Source organism: Bos javanicus, chromosome 1 (assembly GCF_032452875.1).
Source record: "Bos javanicus breed banteng chromosome 1, ARS-OSU_banteng_1.0, whole genome shotgun sequence".
In the NCBI taxonomy this organism is placed as follows: domain Eukaryota; kingdom Metazoa; phylum Chordata; class Mammalia; order Artiodactyla; family Bovidae; genus Bos; species Bos javanicus.
Window position 1 is genome coordinate 29,456,807 of NC_083868.1, and position 26,838 is coordinate 29,483,644.

Genomic DNA, 26,838 nt, shown 5'->3' on the forward strand with positions numbered 1-26,838 from the left:
AGAACTTCAGATGTACAAGCTGAATTTAGAAACGGCAGAGGAATCAGAGGTCTAATTGCCAACATCCACTGGATGATAGAAAAAGCAAGAGGATTCAAAAAAAAAAAAAATCTACTTCTGCTTCATTGACTATGGGAAAGTCTTTGACTATGTGAATCACAACAAACTGCAGAAAATTCTGAAAGAGAATTTTTTCTGAGAAATGCAGGTCAAGAAACAACAGCTAGAACTGGACATCAAACAACGGACTGGTTCCAAATTGGGCAAGGAGTACGTCAAGGCTGTATACTGTTACCCTGCTTATTTAACTTATATGCAGAGTACATCATGCAAAATGCAGGGCTGGATGAAGCACAAGCTGGAATCAAGATTGCTGGGAGAAATATCAGTAACCTCAGGTATGCAGGTGATTCTACCCTTATGGCAGAAAGTGAAGAAGAACTAAAGAGCCTCTTGATGAAAGTGAAAGAGGAGAGTGAAAAAGCTGGCTTCAAACTCAACATTCAAATAAAAGGATCATGGCATTTGGTCCCATCACTTCATGCAAATAGACTGGGAAACAATGGAAACAGTGATCGACTTTATTTTCTTGGGCTCCAAAATCACTGCAGATGGGGACTGTAGCCATGAAATTAAAAGACGCTTTATCTTTGGAAGAAAAGTTATGACAAAGCTAGACACTGCATTAAAAAGCAGACACAGTAAAGGTCTGTCTAGTCAAAGCTATGGCTTTTCCACTAGTCATGTATGGATGTGAGAGGTGGACCATAAAGAAGGCTGAGCACCAAAGAATTGATGCTTTTGAACTGCAGTGTTAGAGAAGACTCTTAGAATCCCACTGGAAAGCAAGGAGATCCAACCAGTCAATCCTAAAGGAAATCAATCAGTCCTGAATATTCGCTGGAAGGACTGATGCTGAAGCTCCAATACTTTGACCACCTGATGTGAACAGTGGACTCATTGGAGAAGACCCTAATGCTGGGAAATTTTGAAGTCAGGAAGAGAAGGGGGCAACAGAGGATGAGAGGTTGGATGGCCTCGTCAACTCAATGGACATGAGTTTGAACAAACTCTGGGAGATAGTGAAGGTCAGGGGAGCTTGGAATGCTGGAGTCCATGGGGTTGCAAAGAGTCAGACATGACTGAATGATTGAACAACAAAGTAATAAGAGCATATTTCTCAATGTTTACAAATATGAGACCCAGAAACATCTACTATCATATAAGTTACATGAGCTTTTGTGAGATAAAAATGTTAGGGTAAGAGAATAAACTTAAGAAAAGAATGTTTCAGAATCAGAAAAGAATGCTACCACCATAGAAACTAATTTTCCTTTTGTTTTCCTTAACTGGACAAAAAGGAAGAGGGTTAGAAGCAAAAGTAGCGGAGTGAAAATTGACTCTCCCTAAATTATAAAGGGGATTTCCTTCATGGTACAGTGGTAAAGACTGCCAGAAAATGCAGGAGACCCAAGACGTGGGTTTGATCCCTGGGTCAGGAAGATCCCCTGGAACAGGAAATGACAACCCACTCCAGTATTCTTGCCTGGGAGGAGCCCCGAGGGTGGGCTAAGTCCATAGGGTTGCAAAGAATCAGACATGACTGAAGTGACTAAGCACGCAAAAACAAAAATAATAAAGAGCTTATTAGAAAAATTACAGTAATGGTTATAATTTTACAGACAGAAAATAATTTTGTTTCAATTAGTGTTCCTATAATAGACATTTATTGTCTGCCAATAAAAGGTAATGGGGCTTGTCTTGTAGCTCAGTGGTAAAGAATCTGCCTGCAATGCAGGAGATGCAGGTTCAATTCCTGGGTCAGGAAGATCCCCTGGAGAAGGAAATGGCAACCTATCCCAGTATTCTTGGCTGGGAAATCCCACAGACAGAGGATCCTGGTGGGCTACAGTCCATGGAGTCGCAGAGTTGGACATGTCTTAGCGACTCAACAACAATGAGAGGTAATATGACCATACTTAAGTTATACATTCATTAATTAAATGATTTTACTTGATAGCATCTAAAAAATGCTTTCCTTATTCAACAGTTCATATCATATAACTACCAAGAATATCAGTAAGTTTCACAGATAAATTTCACAAATAAAATAGGAATTAGGCATTTTTCCATTATTAGGGTAAGAAAGCACATTAATAGAACCAGAAATGATTCTTACATAGGGTCATAACTGAAACCACTGTTTCTGAGAACACACTGTTCATGGCTTTACTTTTTCCACTTTTATCTAGAAAAAGATAACTTTCTTTTGGCTATAGCATCCATATATCCTTAGGAGCCTTTAAATAGTTATAGGGAACCAGTAATTATATCATGGATTAATTTTAAGAAATCTTGTGGAATACTCACAGTACCATTTTCACATTTAAATGAAACACTGAGCCCTCAGTTTGACCCTGTGAGATTCTGAGTTAGAAAAGCTTAATAGAAAATGGTGAAAATAAAAATATCTCACTTACAGAAGATCTAAGCAGCTTTCTCGTAGGCAGGAGATACTCAGTGGGGGAAAAAAAAAAAAAGGCGGGGGGGGGGCTAATTTCTACAGAGAGCCAGAAGTAAAAGGTAAATTAACATTCAGTATTAGAGATTTATTGTAGATAATGAATGCTCTATTTAAAAAATGTCATCAGATATAAAGGTGACAAATATAATTTTTTTTTTAAAAACAGAAGAGAACAATCTGTTCTGGACTGATTAAATAAAAGAGTATTTAAAAAGAAAGCCAAATATGAAACCTTTCAGGCCAATGTTCATTGTGGCTTTCCTTCCATTAGAGTTTGCAATGCTATTCCACAGGAAAGGAAAAAAAATTTACTAAATGAGATAGTAAGTGTAAAGTGCTTGTAGCATGCAAAATGTAATAAGTTTGGAATAGATGGTAGATCTTATTATGAAAGTCTGTTCAGCAAGTATTCTGACAGCAGACTCCATAATTTTAAATTCTACAAAATTATGATGTATGTTATTTATAATGTTTTATCAACTTTTTCCTTTCTACCATTTAATTAAATATCTGTTCTAAGGGGAAAGCAATGAATTATAGAAATCTTTGTTTCTTAATTAACTTTAAACAACTTCAGGGGCTTTTCCACCTTGAGAGAGTCCTATCCTCCATCTATCCATCCATCCATCTGTCCATTCATCCATCTATTCATCATCCACTCATCTGCCCACTCTCTCTTCATCATCATCTATTCATCTATCCATCCTTCCATCAACAATTTAGTTTTATGTTTACCTCATACATTCCAAGTAAAAATATAATTGCTAATATGCAGGTAAGAGAGACACTCAGTCTTACCAAGTATGTTGGAGTCAATTTCCATATAATAATACTTGAATATCCATTGGAAGGACTGATGCTGAAGCTGAAGCTCCAATATTTTGGTCACCTGATGCAGAGAACTGACTCATTGGAAAAGACCCTGATGCTGGGAAAGATTGAAGACAGGAGGAGAAGGGGACAACAGAGGATGAGACGGTTGGATGGCATCACCGACTCAACGGACATGAGTTTGAGCAAGCTCTGGGAGTTGGTGATGGACAGGGAAGCCTGGTGTGCTGCAGTCCATGGGATCACAAAGACTCAGACATGACAGAGCAACTGAACTGAATACCTCCTTTCACAAACTGGTAAAAATAATTATGCTAGGAATGAATGTTTTCCCCTCATTAGTGATACAACTGGCAGGGGAGAATGTACTGTTTTTATAGGATGCAGCAGTATTTCTGATTTCTTTATTCTCCAGAAGGACAAGAAACAGAGAAGAGAAATCTTGACTGAGCTATTGTTAGATGAATTTCTGGAACCAGAGGAGACCATCACTGAGCAATTGAGCTATAAACCAAAAACAGAAATGGTGTTGAATGTCTCAGAAGCACTGAGACACTGAATAACACTCAGTTACTAAAAAAATCTAAAACATATGTGTGTAGTAAGGGCTCACTCATTATTCATTACTGCCTATAGTCTTATGAATATATATTAAGCCAATCTTTTTTTTTATTAAAGCCAATCTTGAAGTGTTACATCAGTTACAAAATATTTTTCTTACTTTATGATTCATCTCAAATTTCTGAGGAGAGAAATGAAGCTAAATCATAGACTCTTTATTGCCAGTGGAGGTGAGGGTACACATTTGTTATTATCATTAAATCTCAGGGATTTCTGGACAGGGTTTAACAATGAAAAATTACTGGAAGTACCTTTAGGTAATGTTTAGAAGTATCACTATCATCTTGAAACTAAAGAAGGAGAACCAAGGCCATGAGTATACATCCATAGTGAAGCTACTGAAAAAAAGAGGGACTTAAATATAGCACTGTTAGTAGGATTATCTGTCCCTGTTCACATAAAGAGCTTCATCACTATATGGCCACACAGAGTAAAAGCACACACTTTCTCTCTCCTCACATATGCAAATGTGTTCAAAGTCACTATGTAGATCTTTTATCAGAAGCACTTATATTTCTTAAAAAAATTTTTTTTTATCAAAACTTGGTAAATGTGGAAAAGTATAATGTTTAAGCTCTACATTTTTAGTCCAGAAATTAACCTTTACATATCAAATCTGAATAGAATGTGGCCATCTAGCCAGTCCTATATTAAGTCCTTTGTTTTTATTTGCTGCACAAAGCCCAGATTCTAATAAACACAGAATGTTATATAAGCATGCTTCAAAGGCTCCTGTAAACTAAGCAACTCACAGCCACATCTCTGCCTTCAGTGATCACACTTTAGTGAATCATCCAAGTGACCTTATTTGCTCATAAGAAACTCTGTGTACAGGTTGCAAATGTCAGTGTCTGAATTTATATTTTAAAAAGTACATCTTGCAGCAGTTTAATGAAAATACTGCAAAGATCTTGAGTCAGATCCAACTATTTACTCATCTGTTCCCTTAGTTTTAAATATTTTTGGCCTGGATTCACATAGTCTTCACAAGCCATACTTGATGATTACTCCTCTAAACATTGCAATATTCTAACAGTTTGAAAAGCCATTTGGAAAGGGGGCTGCTAGTACACTATTATTCCCACACCCCCCTCAACAGCATGCTGACAAAAGATTTGAAAACATTTGATACTGCTGTTGTTTATGCTCTTGGAGTGGTAAGAATCTGTATATACCAAGACACACACTTCATAAATGATCTACGAGGGCTTAACACTTACGTGAATATTTCACAGTAAACTTAATTGACGTGATGCACCAGACGAGTCCCACTCTGAACAAAGAATTATAGCATATTTATATTCTCTTCCATAATGAAGAGAAATCACAGTAATTGACCTGAGTCAATTGTTTCATGTTTTATTCTTTAAAAATACTTTATTTTTTCTTTTGGATGATGATGATAGGGGTCACGGGGAAGAATTTGTAGAGGGTGATGGTGAGGTACTGAGGGAAGCTGACGAGAGAAAAGCTCATGCCATGAAATTGTGTATGATTCTCTCATGCTGCCTATTCTCCTAGAAATATAACAAAATCACTTTGAACATTACAGAAATAAATCAGCATTGCTCATGTCACTGTTACTGCCACCACTGGCCACATGTATGCACCCAAGAATGGACAGAAAGAGGAAGAACATGGGCTTTGTAACACCCTGCTCAACCTTCACCAGCTGTGTGCTGGAGGAAGTTAGACAGTTACATAAAGCCCTCATTTCCTGATCGGTCACATGAATCTAACACAACTTAACTTATAGGGCACCTAGAAATACTAAACTAGATTTTTTTTTTAATGCTAGCAAACAGAAGGACCTCAAAAGAGATCCCCTATACCCACACTTCCCCCTACATCCCTCAAAATGAGGCATCATCATTTATGTTACTCAAAATGGATTAGAGAGAGCAGTCTGTCCTTCGGGGTTTAGCAGTCTTCCTTTTGATTCAACACTGATTTGATAATGGTCTAATTGAAGAAATGTGACCATAGAAATAAAATACTGATTCTGATATTATAAAGGGAATTATGTTTCTTTCTAGGTGGCTCAAACGGTAAAGCATCTGCCTACAGTGCGGGAGACCTGGGTTCAATCCCTGGGTCGGGAAGATCTCCTGGAGAAGGAAATGGCAACCCACTCCAGTATTCTTGCCTGGAGAATCCCATGGATGGAGGAGCCTGGTGGGCTACAGTGCATGGGGTCACAAAGAGTCGGACAGGACTGAGTGACTTCACTTTCACTTTCTACCCAGCTAAACAATGTAAAATCATAAACCAATATCCTATATCATACAGCATCTTGTCTTCCTGAGCATCACTGTGAATGTACCTCCTTAGCCAGTACACTGGGTCTCAGTTCTGTTTTACTCACGTTACTATCCACTGAACGGAAGAATGCTGGTGACTATCACACTGAAGATTAGTGGATAGAAAGACAAATGGGAGACAGTGCACCGGCAAAGTGTTTTTACTGTTGCTATTTTTTGTTTGTTTTCTAGAATAATCCTGCATGTTCCTTTTGCAGAAACGACACTATGTCCTTTAGTAGACACCATGAAGACTGGGTTCAAAACCTTAGTAATACAAAGCAGATGCCCCTTCAACCTTCCAAATCTATCATCTTATTTTGAAGTGACAGCTGAAAGTACTCTTAAAGTGTTGCTTCTATTCTGCCTGGCATTGCCCCCAAAATAGCTCCCCTTACAACCGTTTCTTGGAAAGACAGTCAGCTCATATTCCACACAGATATGAGTGAAAGTTGATGTCTTGCTATTTGATATACAGGATACACTGGTTCAAAAAATGGAACTATTCAAGAATTCAGACATGCTACCTACTGCAGGTTTATATTTCATAGTGACAGAAGAAGTTCAAATGACTTCTTTAGAAACTTTAAATTCGTTCTGGTACCAAATCCTGCTTTCCTGGGAATTAAAAATTTGATGAATTTCTTGACTTGATTAACACATCCAATCTTGCCTCTGTGGATCCTTCACAGAGGAAATCTGTATTCAATTCACACTGGCTGGGTAGTTGGAAATACCAATGGCATAGAATACTTTGGTAAAGTCAGAAACTGCAGCATAGAAATACCAATATTTTTGTACTTCCTATTCTAGAAATGATTCTATAATGCTGAACTACAATGGTGTTTAAAGGTATAAGGATAAAGTCAGAAAGATGAAAGACCAAAAAGAAATGAGACTTGTACAATGCTAAGGATAATAAAAAGGACTGTGTAAGCTAAGCAAGGAACAACAAGAAGCTGAAAGAAGAGATCTATCTACTGCTTAGGGAAGGCAGTACAATCCTATCACTAATATTCTAGTGCTCTTTTATCTTGTCTATTAACAAGTGAGAGGTAAAAATCATGCTCAATATTAAATTTGGGATTTTAATTAAATTAGCTGAATAAATAAAGAGTAAGGGAGATATGTCATAATACAAGTACATAGAAAAGAAAACTAAAACTTTTTATATGAATGTGATGGTTGCCAGAAAAGCTAGTGTAACTTTAACTCCATTGACGAGAGAGAGCAGTCTCAAGACAAGAGGAGGTAATGGGGCACTCCATGCCATACTTGCCAGACCGTTATCTGGAATATTCTGCTGTTAGTTCCGGAAGCACAACGAAGAGGAAAGTGAACAATACTAGGTACATTTTGATAAGAGAGACATGATGCTAACAGGTCTGGAAAGCATCACAAGAATCTATTAAAGAAACCAGAGGTATTTTTGGTCTGGAAGAGGGAAGACCAGGGAGAGGTGGTATTGTGACGAACAACAAACAACTTTTTGATTTGAATAGCTGTCATGTAGAACAGGCATTGGCCCCAGAGTACAGATATAATACATTGACATGTAAGGCTACATTAAAAAACAACAACAACAACAACAAACCTTGAATTGTTTATCTTGTGAAAGAGTGAGAGTCATAGGACTGGAAAGTGTCCTAATGACAGCTATGATTTGCAGAGGAATATATAGATGGGATTTCTGCACTGAACTGGGTCATCAGAGTACAAACCATCACAAAATCCAGAAGATTTTATAATTTCAAGCTAAGATTTAAGGCTGACAGTATTAATATGTAGCGAATTAGAAAGTATGGTTTCAGGTATGTTGGAAATGCTCTCCTGCTCTCTTTCCCTCCCCCCAAAATACTCATTTTTAAAAAAATATTCTATTAGATATCTAGTTCATTAGGTCCAGCATACTGTTGAGTATTCAAGGAGACTGGTTATTAAAATGCAAATGTCCTCAGAGGAGGCAATAACATACGGGAATTAGTTACAGCTTGTTGACAGAAAGGGAGGAATGAGAAAGCCAGCCAGAGTAAAGAAGGCCCAAGTGGACACAGATCTGTAGGAGACAAAATCCTTGAAATAAAAGAAGCAACAATATTTTCAAGGTTCTCTTAGAGGTGCAACAGATGACTAAGGCTGCAACTGTGACTTCTATGAAGATATGGCCCAATTTTCCAAGATGTGTATATCACTACAACACATAATGTGTACATTTTCTGTGGTCACTAATATGAAGTGTTCAGTGTTTATTAAAATGGAAAACTTCTGTATAAAAGGTGTTTTAAGACATTTAAACAAATTGCTAAGTTTTGAAAGATTCAATTTGTGGCAAGGTGTACCAAAGCCAAACTAGACTTTCACATACAGTGTAACTTTGTATCACAAAATGAAATTAACTTTTGGGTGGGTTTTGTTTAATAAAATATACTATAATATTATATATATTTCATTTAATAATATTTGTTAAATCACACAGACTTCAGACAGGAGTTCAGTGTAGCTTAAGCCAAGTTTTTCTCCTAAACAACATCAGTGAAATTCCATTATTTCCATTTGTTAGTGATCCTAATGAAACTCCAAAAAAAAAAACCACAAAAACCCTAAACTAGTTAAAAGGGAATTAAAATCTTCTATTATGTGATCATAATCTATCTTTTCAGTTTAATCTCCAAGTACTTTTTGGGTCATCATTCTCCCAATTAATCTACTGTATTGTCCATTATCTAAGAATAGGCTATGATTTCAAACAGCAGGAATGGCCTTCCTCAATTTTTTTCTACCATTTTTATCCATTTCTCAAAGTCCAGGCTTTAAGGTCTTTTCTTAATCAATTAGTCTACAAATCATCTCTGTCTCCCTCTCTCTGTGATATAGGCTTAAAAATCTCATTAATCAATCAATTACTCAATCTCTGTTTCTCTTTCCACCCCCACCCTCACATTTATTTCTTTTTCTTTTACTTCCCCTCTGTTGTCCCATGGAACACTCCTGCCCCAGCCCCTGTACTGCATCATGCCTTACATCTTAGCTTGGGTTTACAAATCTCTTCTCTCCGACTTAGGGTCAAGGGCAGTGCTTAACTACCAAACATTGCAATAGATCCCAAGTGTTCTGTAAATGCATTTTGGTTTTATAATAATCAAAATTACAATTTGATTATATGCCATCATTAGACACAGCAGGATCTAGTCTAGGGTTTAGTACTTGAGCCTTTTGTCACCGAGAAGGCTTATGTATGAGTTGCTACATGTCTAGCAGCTGTTTGTATTTCTTCAAGGAGATGGTAAGAACAGTTGCCTCCTGAACAGTACAGCTCTTCTTCAGGGCAGACAACCCCGTGACACTGATTTCCATGATCTGAGCAGTCTCTGTGTTAACTGGGGCAGCCTAATAGACTTCTCTCCTACATGCTCTGATGTCCTAGGGGATAGGGTGATTGGGGAGGGGTGGAGAGAAGACAGGGAACATCTTTCACCATCTGCAGCATCCCTGAGCAGCACCAGGTGGTGGCAGACGCCACAGGCTACTCACCGGACATCGTGGCCTTTTCCTCCTTACGGCCAGAGAAACATTCTGTCTGGACGACCACTTCCCCAAGAAGGTTGCTTCCTGGAGACTCAGCGGGTAATTCCTGATTAAGCTACTCATGAGGAAAGCATTCTCCTCCCTAGACACTTCTCTGGGTATAAGTGAGTGAATTCTGGTCAATGGAATACAAAGGAAATTTGCTAAAGTGACTTAGTTCCTGAAAACCATACAAATCGATTTGCCTTTTGTTGTGTCTGAAGGTGACATTTGGAACCAAGGCTATTGTCTTGCAACTCTATCAGGTGACACCCTTTGGACGCTGCTGGCACCCTGAGAGTTGGAAGTGGGAAGGCCAGTAGACCAGGGAACCTGATGATACTGTCACAGTGCTGGGGTCACCTGACCTCAGGGCTTCCATTGTTCGGCAAAATGCACTTTTCCTTATTGCCTGAGCCAGTTGAATAGGGGGGTTTCTCTTACTGTAGGCTAGAGACACCCTGGCTCGTAAGAGATCATGCTGGCATCAGGCATCTTCCTCCAGTGGCAGACATTAATCACTATCAGGGCTTCCGGGGAAGAACACATTCTTTCTCCTGCTTGTTTAAAAATCTGTGCTGGGTTGTTATTACTATATCCTGAATCTGTTGCTTTTTTTCCCATGGATTGGGTAAGTCCTAAACTCTTTCAAACACATGCATGCTTCATTTCGTAACAGGGATCACACTTCAAATGATTAATATTTGTCTTCTTCACTAGTTTAAAAGCCCGATGAAGGCCGTGACTATATCTGCCAGGAAAATTCCTGTGTTTCCAGCATCTCACACAGGGCTGACATGCAGGTGTTCAATAAATAGGTGCTCATAAAACATCTGTGAAATGAATGAATGGATGAATAAATGAATGTAGATTCTCCCTGATATTTCCTTTGCTTACATCTCTCATGTACTGATTTCTTATCAATTCAGACCCCCCAAAAAGTGAGCTATGTCTTGTATTTTAGAAGACAGGAAAAAGAAAAGAGAAGGAGGCCATCTTTACAACTACCATTTACTCATGCATTCCATGGAGAAGGGAAAGGAGATGACTCTCAGAGGCAACTTATAAAATATTTTCATAAAAAGAAACAACAATCACCTCCTATACTACACACTGAATTAAAATACTACTTAAGAGAATGTTCATAATCATACTTTTTAGAGCCAGAATGGAGTTCAGGATTACTTTAGTGTAACTGAACTGAGCAAAGATACATTAACTATTTCAAGTCCCTCAGTTTTCAGATGAAGAACCTGAGAGCTACTGTCACCAAGATCAGCATTAGTCTTTCTTACACTCTATGATGTAATAAAAATTGAATGACAGTCATGTTCACTGGCAACAAAAAGGATATTTTCCTGGCAATGTTGTTCCAACTCGGTAATCAGTATAGCTCTTGCTTGGATGAAAGTTGAAGATGAAAAGAAGACTAGCTCTCTCAAAAGCAATGATCTTATTGTCTTCATGCTTTTCACTCACATGGGCCTGCAAGAATTAATACATAGAATATATACAAATAATAGCCAGATGCTGCTATAAGTAAATTCTTTACAAAAAGTTGGTTTTTGTCTTTATTAACAGCCTTGTTATTAAGCCAAAAATGAAAGTGCTAGCATGTTATACTTTTTGAACTTGTTGAAATTTTGCCATATCAAAATTTTGCCATATCAAGGCCAACAGCAGTTTCAAACATTGCTTAAAGAGTACACAAATCTCATCAACCAATTGCCAACCTCAAACAAAACACAGACAGAGGATTAGGTTTTAAGTAAAAACACAGTGCCTGTGCTATACAGAAAGCACTTGTGTGTGTCTGTGTGAGCAAGTACATTAGAACTACTTATAAGTGAATTTTCTTTAAGACTTTTGTTTTAGTCTCTAGACTCAAAAGTGAAGGCATATCAAATTATTTTTCAAAATATACTGTAATACTGTTATTATATCCAGATTTCTGAAGTTGAATTTTTCTTAAAAACTTTATAGTATTGCATGGTTTTGTCAGATTCAAAAGCAACCAAAAGGCCTTGACAATCTACATTTTTTTTTTTGGTCTAATGAAAGAGAGTTTCAAAAGCAATTACAACATCTACAAGCTCTCTTATTTTCTACATCACATTTTACAGTAGGCAGTGAGAAGCTTTTGCTTTTTCAGCCCTACCCTCTTCCAGCCCCAGCTCTGAGAGGACTTATTTCCATGCGTGTCAGCAGCACTACTCTTGGTAATTTAGAAATGTGAGCTAAGGCTCTAGAGTAAACAGCATGCCTTTTGGTATTCAACATTGTTCCTATTGAAAAGGAGCATCATTTTGCTCTCTCTTCTGGAAACAGCACTACTAACAAATGCGATTAGGGCATTCGTGTCATGTAGCCAATCTTCCTGAATGTATAAGTACCTTTGTTCAACCATTAAAAAAAAATCAGACACCAAAGTAAAAACACATCAACAGTAATTTCAAACGGCACCAGTAAAAAGCAAATGGATTATAAGTAACACATACTATATGCTAATTTTTGCAAAGGGGGAAAAAAAAAGCCTGTATAAAATTTTCACCTGTTAATTACATTTTCTAAAACTTATTGAAAAACTGAGACTTTAATTCCAGAGGAGAGTCAGCCTCATGAAAAATACAAAACAGCATGCAGGTATAATGGCATCTATTGAAATGACAAGTTAGAGACCAGTAAAGGAAGGAAAAATAAGACTAAAGAAATCTCCATGTTGTCAAAGTAGTTTCATTATGACAGCATAATTATTTATATAAAGAAAAAACAGTCAAAACAATTAAGATGTTTCCACAGCAATTTCCAAAATGGATTCCATGTGGAGCTTTTGTCATTAGTTTTAACCAATTGAAATAAAAATTACCAAATTTAAACAACGACGACAAGCTAACCAGGAAAGTAAGCAGGGAATTATGCTGAAGATTTTCGTTATCTATTGGGGAGATTTTGGTGACATGTTTTGACAACCTGAAGAATGTCACAGGGCACTGTGCGTGGAATAATAAAGTGCTCTTTAAGAGATCTGCATATAGATTTAGGTCAATTGCCATTCTAAGCATGTGCAACACTGGTGACCAAAACATAACATTGAGAGCAAAGAGCTTACCTGTGGAGCTGAAAGCCAACCACATCTTTCTTCCAATTTATTCATATCCCTGTCAAAGTTATTTAGGAACTTATAGCGAAGAAGGTCATCATCAGTTAAATGAAACTGCCTTCGTGCATAATGGTAGCTCTCATTATTTCCTTTTCTTGGGAAGTCTAACCATTCAGGATGCCCAAATTCATTACCTGCATTTGAAAACAAACATCAACATCATCTGGTTAATATTAGCACTTCTTATTAAGATATCTCAATAATTAAATGTTTAAAAGTCCTTGAAATCAGTTTAGGTTAATTTACTACAGCTATGCCCTGTGAAATACGCACAACCCTAGTTTAGAAACAGCATAGTCAAGCACACAATACTGCCAGCATTTGGACTCAAAAGCCCAGGTCCGGTTTTAGCCTGGCCACACATTCCTTTTTCCACATCTCATTTTTTTTTTCTCATGTGCAAACTGGAAACAGTATCTCTGTCATCCTTATTTCATCTCTGAAATAATCTCTGAAATCTCTGAATCATTTTTGAAATCTCTTACTTCTATAATCTCTGAAATCTGGACCATGCTTTGCAATTTCCAAAGGTTGTATGTACATTATTTTTTGATCCTCCAAAGACTCCCTATTATATCCATTTCACAGATGAGAAATACAAAGCTCTTGACAGTTAAGGGATTTGCCCAACCTCACACAGATAGTAACTAGAAAAGCAACCATTAAAATCTAGTTCTTCTTATTAAAATCCAAAGTTCTTTCTACCTCATCCCATTAGGCAAGTATGTTTTATACTTCAGGTTTTAAACTTGGGGTGCTACAGAAACCCAAGGCATTAATTTTATTATTCATTTTCCCATTTATTTCTCAGATCTATGTGCCACCATAGACTTATATTTTTAATTTAAATGTGGTATGTGTGTGGGTATGTGTGTGTGTGTGTGTGTGCATGTGTACACCTGGAACACCTTGTTGGGAACCCCTTTAATATTATTTCTCATTGTAATGATGAGAACCAGAGGCTCTAAAATTGAAATAAAACAATAACACATATACATTACACATTCTTCATTCTGAAAATCAAATTTAGATATTAGTAGCCTAATAGAGTGGCTCCTGCTGTTTTCCTCAAGTTAGAGTTTTATTTTATGGCTTCTTTTTTCCCCCTAAATATTAAACACTACTTTCCAAAAGTTGCTTATATTAGTTACTTTAATGCTGCAATTTTCTAAACCACAAATTTCTCCTCTGAGTTAGAAAGCACCATAGCTGACCCAAGTATGTCCTATTGTAATTGAAATAGTTGCTAAGTGAAATAAGTGACAGAATAAAGACAAATATCATAGGATCTAACTGAATTGTGGAGTCTAAAAAAGGTAACAACAACCAAGCAACTGGGAAAAACAAGGTCATGGATAAAAGGAACAAACCTGTAGTTGCCTGAGGGTAAGAGGTGGGCAAAATGGGTGGGGTGTCAAAGGATAGAAATTTCCAGTTATAAAATTAAAAAAAGAGAGATGTAATGCATAGAACAGTGACTATAGTTAATAATACTTCACTGCATATTTGAAAGCTAGGAGAGAGAATCTTCAGAGTTCTTATCAGAAGAAAAAAAGTTTTTGTAACTATGCATGGTGAAGGTGAAAGTGAAAGTCACTCAGTTGTGTCTGACTCTTTGTGACCCCACAGACTATACAGTTCATGGAATTCTCCAGGCCAGAATACTAGAGTAGGTAGCCGTTGATCTTCCTGACACAGGAATCAAACTGGGGTCACCTGCATTGCAGGAGGATTCTTTACCAGCTGAGCCACCAAGGGAAGCTACAGTGACGGACATTAACTGAAATTACTGTGATGATCATTTTACAATATATACAAATACTGAGTTGTGTTGTATATCTGAAACTAACATAATGTTATGTCAGTTATACTTCAATAAAAATAAAGGCAAAAATAAGCTAGTACATTAATATTCTAAAAAATAAAAACTAAAAAGTTATAATGTAATTCACTATGGCTTACTATAGAGTTGCTTTAAATGGTGAACTCTGCTGAGAAACACTGCAGTTTACATTTAACTGTTCAGAACCATAGTCATCAAAATAAAAATAATATACAAATATGTTTGTAGCAGCTTCATAAAAATTAAACTGTCTGCAAAAATCTTCCTTAATTCTAATTCAGTTCAGTTCAGTTCAGTTGCTCGGTTGTGTCTGACTCTTTGCAACGCATGGACTGCAGCACACCAGGCTTCCCTGTTCATCACCAATTCCGAGAGTTTACTAACTCTAATTTGTAAACTAATTAATTAGTAAACCAATTAATTCTAATAATTCAACCTAAATAGTATGTTTTATGATGCTGCCTGTGTGACAGAGGAAGGAATCATATTTCTAAATCTGCAGGCTTTATTTACTTTGGTTTAGTTGCTAAATCATGTCTGATGTTTGTGACCCCATGGACTGCAGACCGCCAGGCCCCTCTCTCAATGGGATCTTCCAGGCAAGAATACTGGAGTGGGTTGACATTTTCTTCTCCTGGGGATCTTCCTGACCTTGGGATCGAACCCTAGTCTCCTGCATTGCAGGCGGATTCTTTTCCAACTGAGCTACCAAGGTAGCCCTATTATTTACTTTATGGTGTCTTAAAATAGTAAAAGAACTTCCCTCTGCTGCACTTAGGAGTCCTGCCTGGATTTGGAGCCTGATTCACATCAGCCCATGCTGCACTCATGTCATAGCTGGTTCCATCATCCATTCAACCAGCAAAATGAGGCGCGTCCAGAACTGTGGTTGAAAGTGAAAGAACATGAAGTCACTCAGTCCTGTTGGACTCTTTGCGACCTCCTGGACTGTAGTGTACCACGCTCCTCCATCCATGGGATTTTCCAGACAAGAGGACTGGAGTGTGTTGCCATTTCCTTCTCCAGAGGATCTTCCCAACCCAGGGGTCGAACCCAGGTCTCCCACATTGTAGGTAGACACTTTACTGTCTGAGCCACCAGGGAAGTAACCTGGTTAGGTACATTCACTTCTGATAATGAAGGTACTGCCAGTCTGGGGAAAATTATATGTCCCAAGTACTAGTGAGATTTCAACTAGTGAGGAATTTGGGAGAGACTAGAAATGCCATAGGATAGCTTGGATATAATAGCCTACAAACTGTACTGAGGCTCTCTATAGGCAAAATACTTTTACTTTGGTATGACCATGACTTTCTAAGTTGACTCTAATATTAATAAACAATTCCTTTAGCTTTCCTGGGGGGAGATAGTTATATCACTGACCCCAAGAAGCAACAACAAATGCTTAATGCTGGCTTATTAGGTTCCAGGCACTATTCTAAACATTACACATTCTTTCTATTTTCAACAACCCTGAAGTAGGTATTATTATGGTCTCAATTTTATAGGTAACTGAGGCACAGAGAGTTATTAAGTAGTGGGGCCCATGAGTTCAGAATGTCTGATTTTAGCATACTGACTCTTGGTTACCACTCTACCATATTGCTCAGAAGTGGATACCATGGGAAAACAATGCAAAAATTGACCAAACTCTCATACATGGACAGAAATTCCAAGAAAATGGAATGATGTGCACATAGTTGAAGTGAGAAGGTGAGATGTAGACAGGACTTTGGTTTAGCCATAAAATAGGCCTTGTAGTGAGAAGAGGTGAGACAGGAGGGATGAAGTTTAGATTAGGAGAAGTCTCATAATCTCCAGACCTTAAGCTACTTTTGAGTAAGGGGATGCAAAGCTCAGATGTGGTCTTTTATAAAATATCTCTGGTACCATGTGGAAAAGACAATGGATATTGTAAATAGTTGAACGGTACGAAAGCTAGCATGGAATTCAAAGAATAAGATAAGAGATGACCAGATACACTGGGAGTGGAAAAAGAATGGCATGTCTCAGGTGGAAAAAATAGGATTTTATGAGACTCTATTGCATGGGTTTTAATTCCAATAAGAATATTTATGATAAATATGAATTTACGCAGTTGAATCTCTCCAGTACTCAGTTTCCTCATCTGTAAAATAGCATAATAAGTTTCATACAAACTTTTTTAAGATTCAAATGAGGTAAGTAAGGCAGTTCGTACAAGGTCTGGCAGCTGAAGCTTTCAGTATTTGGCAGTTTTTATGTTACACACCCATTACCAATGCTGCTCAGGAAAGAATGACATAAAGAGCAATATGTGAGAGTTACTATAAACCTAAAATTTCTGGTTCCCCTCCTTCTGAGGAGGAAACTGACCAGCCCAACTCTTCAGTAGATATACAAGTAACCAGGATGAATTCAAGGCAGCTACTTGGCTATTCTTCACAAAGTTTCTTGGTACAATATTATCCTTTCCTTTAAAGTGTGGAAATTCAATGTTGATGCATTTATTCATATATGTAATAAAACAAACACGTTTCCCTAAGCCAAGTATCAACATTCTTTGAATTACCTATTTCAGATCTTAAAAAGCAGAATTGAATGTGAAAGTGGTTTTGCTACAAGACACTCAGATTGACGGGGCAAATCTAGTTGATAAGTCAAGAATCTCCTCTCTGCTCTCTTCCTTTATTATTCCTACTACATGTTCATCCTGAAACTGCTAACAAGCTCTCAGGTGTTATTTACAATTATAAAGACACACACATGCTATATAATATACACATATATATGCAATACACTATGCATATACTATGCTATATAGTATATATTTTATAGTATATGATGGAATTACAGTTGAGCTATTTCAAATCCTAAAAGCTGATGCTGTGAAAATGCTGCACTCCATATGTCAGCAAATTTGGAAAACTCAGCAGTGGCCACAGGACTGGAAAAGGTCAGTTTTCATCCCAATCCCAAAGAAAAGCAATGCCAAAGAATGCTCAAACTACCGCACAATTGCACTCATCTCACAGGCTAGTAAAGTAATGCTCAAAATTCTCCAAGCCAGGCTTCAGCAATACCTGAACCATGAACTTCCAGATGTTCAAGCTGGTTTTAGAAAAGGCAGAGGAACCAGAGATCAAATTGTCAACATCAGCTGGATCATCGAAAAAACAAGATAGTTCCAGAAAAACATCTATTTCTGCTTTATTGACTGCCAAAGCCTTTGACTGTGTGGATCACAATAAACTGTAGAAAATTCTGAAAGAGCTGGGAATACCAGACCATCTGACCTGCCTCTTGAGAAACTTGCATGCAAGTCAGGGAGTAACAGTTAGAACTGGGCATGGAACAACAGACTGGTTCCAAATAGGAAAAGGAGTACATCAAGGCTGTATATTGTCACCCTGCTTATTTAACTTCTATGCAGAGTACATCATGAGAAACACTGGGCTGGATGAAGCACAAGCCGGAATCAAGATTTCCAGGAGAAATATCAATAACCTCAGATATGCAGATGACACCACCCTTATGGCAAAAAATGAGGAAGAACTAAAGAGCATCTTGATGAAAGTGAAAGAGGAGAGTAAAAAAGTTGGCTTAAAGCTCAACATTCAGAAAACTAAGGAATGGCATCTGGTCCCATCACTTCATGGCAAATAGATGGGGAAACAGTGGAAACAGTGTCAGACTTTATTTTTGGGGGTTCCAAAAATCACCGCAGACGGTTATTGCAGCCATGAAATTAAAAGACGCTTACTCCTTGGAAGGAAAGTTATGACCAACCTAGACAGCACATTAAAAAGCAGAGACATTACTTTGTCAACAAAGGTCCGTCTAGTCAAGGCTATGGTTTTTCCAGTAGTCATGTATGGATGTGAGTGTTGGATTATAAAGAAAGCTGAGAGCCGAAAAATTGATGCTTTTGAATTGTGGTGTTGGAGAAGACTCTTGAGAGTCCCTTGGACTGCAAGGAGATCCAACCAGTCCATCCTAAAGGAAATAAGTCCTGAATATTCATTGGAAGGACTGATGCTGAAGCTGAAATGCCAATACTTTGGCCACCTGATGCGAAGAGCTGACTCACTGGGAAGGACCCTGATGCTGGGAAAGACCCTTATGCTGGGAAAGATTGAGGGCAGGAAGAGAAGGGGATGACAGAGGATGAGATGTTTGGATGGCATCACCAATTCAATGGAGATGAGTCTGAGTAAACTCTGGGAGTTGGTGATGGACAGGGAGGCCTGGCGTGCTGCAGTCCATGGTATCGCAGAGAGTCAAACACAACTGAGCAACTGAACTGAACTGACTTTTGAATTGTGTATGTGTGCTCAGTCACTGAGTCGTATCCATATCTTTGTGACCCCATGGACTGTTGCCCCAAAAATTTTGCACCAAAATGACTGGAAACAGTATGAAACCATGTCATAATCTGATTAAAAGTTAAGAACCTGTTCCCCTAAAACAGACACACATACATACACATGAAGCCTCAAGGGTTAATGGACTCCATTCAAAAACTGATGCAATGTGAAATTACAGAATTATCATTTATTTGAACATTCCAGCAGGAAAATCTATAGCCTTATAATCTATAATATAAATAAGGATTGAAGAGTAGCATGATTAAAAGTAAATGAAGTAACAGATGCAAATTATTTAAAAGGGTACAAGACACAATATGCGACTCAATAAATCTTAGCTACATTTATAGTGCTATGTTTTCTTTTATTATTTTTATTATACAAGTAATATACTAAGTTATTTTTAAAATTCACAATTAAAAACACATACACACATCTAAAATCTTACCACATAACCACTTGCTATGGTCTGAGTGTTAGTGTTCCCCCAGCCAAATTCATATGTTAGAAATTAATCCTCAATATGATGATCATGGGACATTTGGAAGATATTTGGGTCATAAGGGTAGAGCCCTTATGGATGGGAACAGTGCTCTTAATAATAAAAGCTGCACTGAGCTTTCTTTCTCCTTCCACCACAAAAGGACATGGCCTATTAAAGGTCGCTCCCTCAACCATGCTGTCACTCTGATTGTAGATCCCCAGCCCCCAGAAACTGTGAGAAATAAATGTTTATTGTTTATAAGCTACCTGGTTTTTGGCATTTCATTATAGCAGCCCAAGCAAAATAATACCACTATTTCCCTCTTGGGAAATATTGTATTTATTTTCATTTATATCTATAACAATAGCTACACGCATGCATGCTAAGTCACTTCAGTTGTGTCTGACTCTTTGTGACCCTATAGATTGTAGCCCGCGAGGCTCCTCTTCCCATGGGATTTTCCAGGCAAGAATACTGCAGTGGGTTGCCATGCCCTTATCCAGGGGATTTTCCCAACCCAGGTATGGAACCTGCATCTCATGTCTCCTGCATTGGCAGGCAGGTTCTTTACCACCAGCGCCACCTGGGAAACCCCCAAAAGCTATATATCTGTATCCAAATCTGTATCATACCTATACTAATATACATGGGCTTCCCAGATGGTTCTTAAACATTCATTTATCTTTTCAATAACATCTAAAGTTATTAACTATTGAGAAGAACATTGGAGAAGGCAATGGCACCCCACTCCAGCACTCTTGCCTGGAAAATCCCATGGACGGAGGACCCTGGAAGGCTGCGGTACATGAGGTCGCTAAGAGTCAGACACGACTGAGCGACTTCACTTTCATTTTCTACTTTCATGCATTGGAGAAGGAAATGGCAACCCACTCCAGTATTCTTGCCTGGAGAATCCCAGGGACGGGCGAGCCTGGTGGGCTGCTGTCTATGGGTCGCACAGAGTTGGACATGACTGAAGTGACTTAGCAGCAAGAAGAACATTTATTACACGAGGGCAAATTAAGTACTTGGAAAATATTAGAAAGAGATGAAAGTGGTAACAATGTTTGGTATCATAATCCAATTTAGGATTTTGTATGTCACTACTTTAAAGCATATTCCAATAAGCTTACTTAATATGGAATATGAAATTAAACTTCTGAATTAGAAAAAAGAACTGTTAAAAAATATGACATGAAGAAGACCCTATTCTATTAGAGAATAATTCATTAATCTTTATTAGAGACTAATTTAGATTCTCTGAAAAATCACCTGGAGAGGCTTCTTTTTAAACTGAATGATAAGGAAAGTTGCACATAACAAAGAAATAGAAAAATTATATTAGTGATTGCAGACAAAACATTTTAGAGTGGCTTTTGAATGTTGTCTCTGTTGTAAATGACCTGACAAGGGGCAAATTAAGTTTAATGTAGACAAACGCAACATTAAATTTCATATTTGGTTCAAAACTGTAAACATGAGCATAAAATAAATGGAAGCAAATCACAGAAAGACTTTCAAAGTGACCTTGGAATAACAGTGAACCATTCTCAGACTGAACAGAGAAAAGTGGAAAATGCCTGTTAGTATCTTATACTAGCTCACAGTTCACAAACCTAACGAAGAAAAATACCATCATTAAAACAAGTTAAGAATGTTCTTCTCAGCTATGGTCTACAAATTACTTAGGAAATGTAGCAGCACTTGAGAGTACAGTGAAATATGGCCAGCCAAATAAGCTTATAAGTAAGCTCTGCTGTATATAAAGATGGATGGGAAATCTAAATTTATTCAGGTAATGGCAAAGAAGGTAATTGATTTGTTTTAGTACAGATAACTTGATGGAATAGAGAACACAGGATCAGAATCAGAATTTTAATTTAATCAAATTAAAAAATATGTGTATATATATTCCTAAATTATATATAAATATGTTTACATGCATACATAATATATATATATAGATTTCTCAATGAGAGCAACAGGCATTTATAACCTGGGATTCTTGCTTCCCTACTGATTCCTGATATTTTATGCAAAATGATGTATGTTCATCTGTGCATTTTTCTGAGGAGAGAAGGTTTTCTTCATCTCCTCCAGGCATCTGAGTCTTAAAAAGAGTAAGAACTACTCACTGTATTAGAATGTTAGGAACTAGAATAATGGAACACAAGTAAGGATTTCTAAGAAAAGAAAGTGCAGTCTCTCAATCGTGTCTGACTCTTTGTCTCCCCATGGACTGTAGCCCCCCAGGCTCCTTTCCGTCCATGAGATTTTCCAGGCAAGAATACTGGAGTGGGTTGCCATTTCCTTCTCCAGAGGATCTTCCTGACCCAGGGATAGAACCCGGGTCTCCCTCAGTGCAGGCAGACTCTTTACTGTTGAGCCACCAGGGAAGCCCTGGTGGAAGGATTTCTAAGCTACATAAAAAAGGGGAAAAAAAAAAAAAAGTAGAAACCTAAATTGAGGAAGGCATTTTAAAAATCTTTGGCTGGTTTATTCAACAGATAAGAGGCTTAGAAAAGTCACATTGAAATGAACTCTAGTTCAGAGAGGCAATGAGTGTGACTTCAGAGAACAAAACTTCCAAGTCCAAAAATATGCGTTACAAGTAACCAGGCACTAACCATCAAAGCATGCTCTTTCTGCTCATTAAATTACGATTATGATCACTAATGTAATACATCGGATGGCACTTGTTTCAAAATGCATGGAGGATGGTAATTTTTTGAGCTGTCACTTGAGACATTTTGTAAGAAAAGTTACACTGCAGGCCATGATTCATTGCATTCAATATAGTAACTGAAGTGGGTGTTTTCAGAAATGAGAAGGCTGAAAGCGTTGGCTGAACACTTTAAAACAAACATGGGGAAGCCAGTGACTAACACTGCTATAGTTAATTAATGATTCTAGAAAATTCCACTAAGTTCTTTCTCTCCCTTTCCATTTCCTCTGTAAACAGCACCATTCATGTCTGGTTAATTTGAAAAACCTCTAAGCACAAAGTTCCTATTGGGATTTCTTTTCCTGTAATTAATTTTTTGCTGTTTGATGTAAAGGTCCAAACTATAAATTGACAAGAAGCCAGCTGGTACAGTGATGAAATTCAAGACAATGCAACTAATGAAAAAAGCCCCTGCTCTGTTAGCTGAACGTTTTGATTAGCCACTTTGTGTGTTTTGTTTCTCTAAACTGTAATGCATACTAATTTTACCTAGGAATTAATTAAAGTCTATCACAGCCTCCATGCTATGGATGTTATATAACTCTTTGTTGATACAAAGTTTATGTATATATGAGAATAAGGTGCAGTTTTAATGAGAATTAAAAAAAAAAAACACTTTTGCTCCTACTCCTCTTGATGGTACCAAAAACTAACTCTTTAAAGGAAGTATCTATTTTAAAATCAAATGCTTTGACCTTTCTCAAGGCCATCAAGTCACCAGGAGGTTGTTGTTCAGATGCTAAGTCGTGTCCAACTCTTTGTGACCCATGAACTGCAGTGTGACAGGTTTCCCTGTCCTTCACCATCTCCCTTAGGTTGGTCAAACTCATGTCCATTGAATCAGTGATGCCATCCAACCATCTCATCCTCTGCTGCCCCCTTCTCCTCTTGCCCTCAATCTTTCCCAGAATCAGGGCCTTTGCCAATGAGTCGGCTCTTCACATCAGGTGGCCAAAGTACTGGAGCCTCAGCTTCAGCATCAGTCTTTCCAGTGAATATTTCCTTTAGGACTGACTGGTTTGATCTCCTTGTTGTCCGAGGGATTCTTAAGAGTCTCCTCTGGCATCACACTTCAAAAGCACCAGAAGGTGGGGCACAGTATATAATTCTTTTTCTATATTAGGGAGTGTGATCTCCCTTTTCAGAAAAATAAAACTGCTATCCAGTCTTCCTCCCACCTTTGACACTGATCACCAAGGCTCCAGGAAGCGGCTACACCAGTCTCTTCTTCATTTTCCACAGCATGCACTAGACCTACAACAGGGACTTCTATTTGTTAAGGTTGGATGTTTCCCTTTACAGCTGGTAAAAGTCTAACATCGTCTAATTTGAACAGAAACAGAATATAACTATCAGACCCAGCAGAGGAGATAAGGGTTACACGCCAGCTGAGGCATCAGAACAAAACTCAGCAGTGCCACTGGGATTTACCCTTAAAGTCTCTCACATCCTGCATCCATCCCCTTAAGATTTTAGGCAATTCTTTGCTGATATTAAGTATATTTATATGTACACATATATTATGTATACTGTTGCTTGATATGATCCAAAGGAAAATATTTTATAAAATCAAGGAAAACTTTAATGCCCATTCCTTTTCATTGTACCAAAGACTACTTTAAAGTCAAACGGTATGGTCTCTGGATTCTCTGGATCTTCCCTTGTACACACTCCTCATGCAAGTCAATGATTATATTCTGAGCCCCATGACTCCCTATATTGGCCATATGCTCAACTGTAAAAGTAGATCATAATTTTCAAACTACTGAAGTGTATTCTGTGTACTAGATAACATGCTCAGTGTACATCAGTATGTCCCTGTCCTCATAGAGCTTACAATCTAATAAGGAGGAAAGACAGAATTAAGCAGCTCTAAAAATACAATTTTCCTTAAAGAGGGGAAGTGGGTGAGAAATGACTCATGGGATCATTAAGAGCTAAAATGACAAAAAACTCTTAGGGGAGGAAAGCAGAGAGTGGCAGCAAATATCCTCCAGAGGCAAACTGCAAATGTCCTGAGATGATAGCACAGCAGTTTAGGGAGGACAGGTTGGAAATGATGCCAACGTCAGGGAAGGGGCAAGAGCCAGGCTTGGGAACTCAACTGTGGAATTCGAGAATTTCCCTTGCTATTCAAAACCAACCAAACAAAAATCTTTGCAGACTAGTTGCGTATAGTGTTTTTCAAAACCTACAGGGTAACTGATGTCATGGGAGTGGATGAAATTGCCTGGGGAGAATATGCAGGTAAGAGTGGCAGAAAACAGAGTATAATGGGACATGAGACACACTCATATGCCAGTTGGGGCAGAGGAACAGGACCCTGGAAAAGCCTGCAGAAGAAAAGCAAAGTGAGAGGAGGAAAACCGAGCTGGGTGGGAGACTAGAGACTGACCCCTGAGAGGAGTGCTTCCTAGAGGCAACTGCGGTAAACAGAAATAAGTCCTGGAAAGCTGAACTAAAACCTGAAGCCTGGGGACTTCACTGGTTCCAGTGGCTAAGACCCCATGATCCCAATGCAAGGCACCGGGGTTCGATCCCTGGTCAGGGAGCTGGATCTCACATGCTACAACTAAGACCCCACATGCTACAACTAAGACTGGCACAGCGAAATAAATATACATATATTAACATACACATGTAATAAATATACATATATATATATACACACACACACCCATAACCCTGGGGCCCTATAATAGAGCGAGTAACAAGAGAGGACACTGATGAAAGGAAAGAGAGCGACGGCCATGACGTCTGAGGGTAAAACCAAAGAATCAAAAACTGTGGTGGTTTAGTCACTAGGTTGTGCCCGACTCTTGGCAACCCCATGGACTGAAGCCTGGCAGGCTCCTCTGTCCATGAGATTGTCCAGGCAAGAATGCTGGAGTGGGTTGCCATTTCCTTCTCCAAGGGACCTTCCCCACCCAGAGATTGAACCTGGGTCTCCTGCACTGTAGACAGATTCTTTACCAACTGAGTTACCAGGGAAACACTGTACCGTGAGAAATAAATGCTTTGGTTTTTGTTTCTCTTTGTCCTATGATTTTCTGACAGGTAGTATACTGAACTAAAGACCTGGGAGAGAACAGTTCCTGTTAGCTATATGCAAACTCATATTCATAAATTTTAAATTCTAAAGCATTTTATGGTATATGTGTGCTGGTCCAGTTGGCAGGAGCGACTGGCTCAGGGTCAGGCACACCCATGTTTGCATACACACAGGTCATGCATGCTCAGCTTGGGGCCTGCACAGCCAGCACATGCCCTCCAGCACGTACACACCACACACACCACACTGTGTGTGTGTGCTCAGTCGGGTCTGACTTTTTGTGACCCCATGCGTGGACTGTGTAGCCCTCCAGGCTCCTCTGTCCATGGGATTCTCTGGGCAAGAATACTGGAGTAGGTTACCATTTCCTCCTCCAGGGGATCCTCTCAACCCAGGGATCAAACCAGTGTCTCTTGTATCTCCTGAATTAGCAGGCAGATTCTTTAAAAGTATGTCACCTGAGTATATATATTTTCTATGTTAAGAATTAAAACAAAAAAAAGATTAGTATACTGTTGCTGCTGCTGCTGCTGCTAAGTCGCTTCAGTAGTGTCCGACTCTGTGCGATCCCATAGACGGCAGCCCACCAGGCTTCCCCGTCCCTGGGATTCTCCAGGCAAGAACACTGGAGTGGGTTGCCATTTCCTTCTCCAGCGTATGAAAGTGAAAAGTGAAAGTGAAGTTGCCCAGTCGTGTCCGACTCTAGCGACCCCATGGACTATATAGCCCACCAGGCTCCTCTGTCCATGGGACTTTCCAGGCAAACGTACTGGAGTGGGGTGCCATTGCCTTCTCCAGTATACTGTTAGGTTTCCTTAAAATTCCTATAACAAATTTACAAACTAGAATTTTGAACAAAAAACATGATAACATTCAGTCCTTCTTCCCCTAGATAAAGGGCATTGTGGCCTGAGTCAAACACTGCGTCTGCTCTCTCACTCCACCTAATAATACTGTCGTGACTATTGTCCGTGCTTGTGACCCTGTGACAGCCTCAAGGGACCAGAAACAGTGCTTCTGCTGGAGCTGCGATAGTGAGTCTGGTCAACAGCCTCATTCTGCCCTGCTCCCCCCCAACTTCCCCCTGATTAACTGCATTTAAAAAATTCTTAAGGCAATAGCCAAATGAGTTCTGGGCACCTAGGAAAAACAATTTTCAACTTGAACTATGCTTGGTCCATGGCCAAACCAATAAATCCCTTTACTTATCTACATGATTAGAATTGCTTTGGGTGACAGTGAAAGTGAAAGTGAAGTCGCTCAGTCGTGTCTGACTCTCTGGGACCCCGTGGACTGTAGCCCATCAGGCTCCTCCGTCCATGGGATTCTCCAGGCAAGAACACTGGAGTGGGTTGCCATTTCCTTCTCCAGGGGATCTTCCTAACCCA

At 38.6% G+C, this 26,838-nt stretch overlaps 1 protein-coding gene across 1 annotated transcript in view; it reads right to left on the bottom strand.

Annotated features, from left to right (window-relative positions):
- The window catches only part of GBE1 (1,4-alpha-glucan branching enzyme 1), a 315,992-nt gene that overhangs the window by 21,046 nt on the left and 268,108 nt on the right, over window positions 1-26,838 (bottom strand). The window contains exons 13-14 of the mRNA XM_061431417.1: window positions 12,950-13,134; window positions 11,195-11,325 (exon numbers count right to left, since the gene is read on the bottom strand). Of these exons, the coding sequence (XP_061287401.1) occupies window positions 11,195-11,325; window positions 12,950-13,134 (316 nt within the window). The remainder of the gene's footprint in view (window positions 1-11,194; window positions 11,326-12,949; window positions 13,135-26,838) is intronic.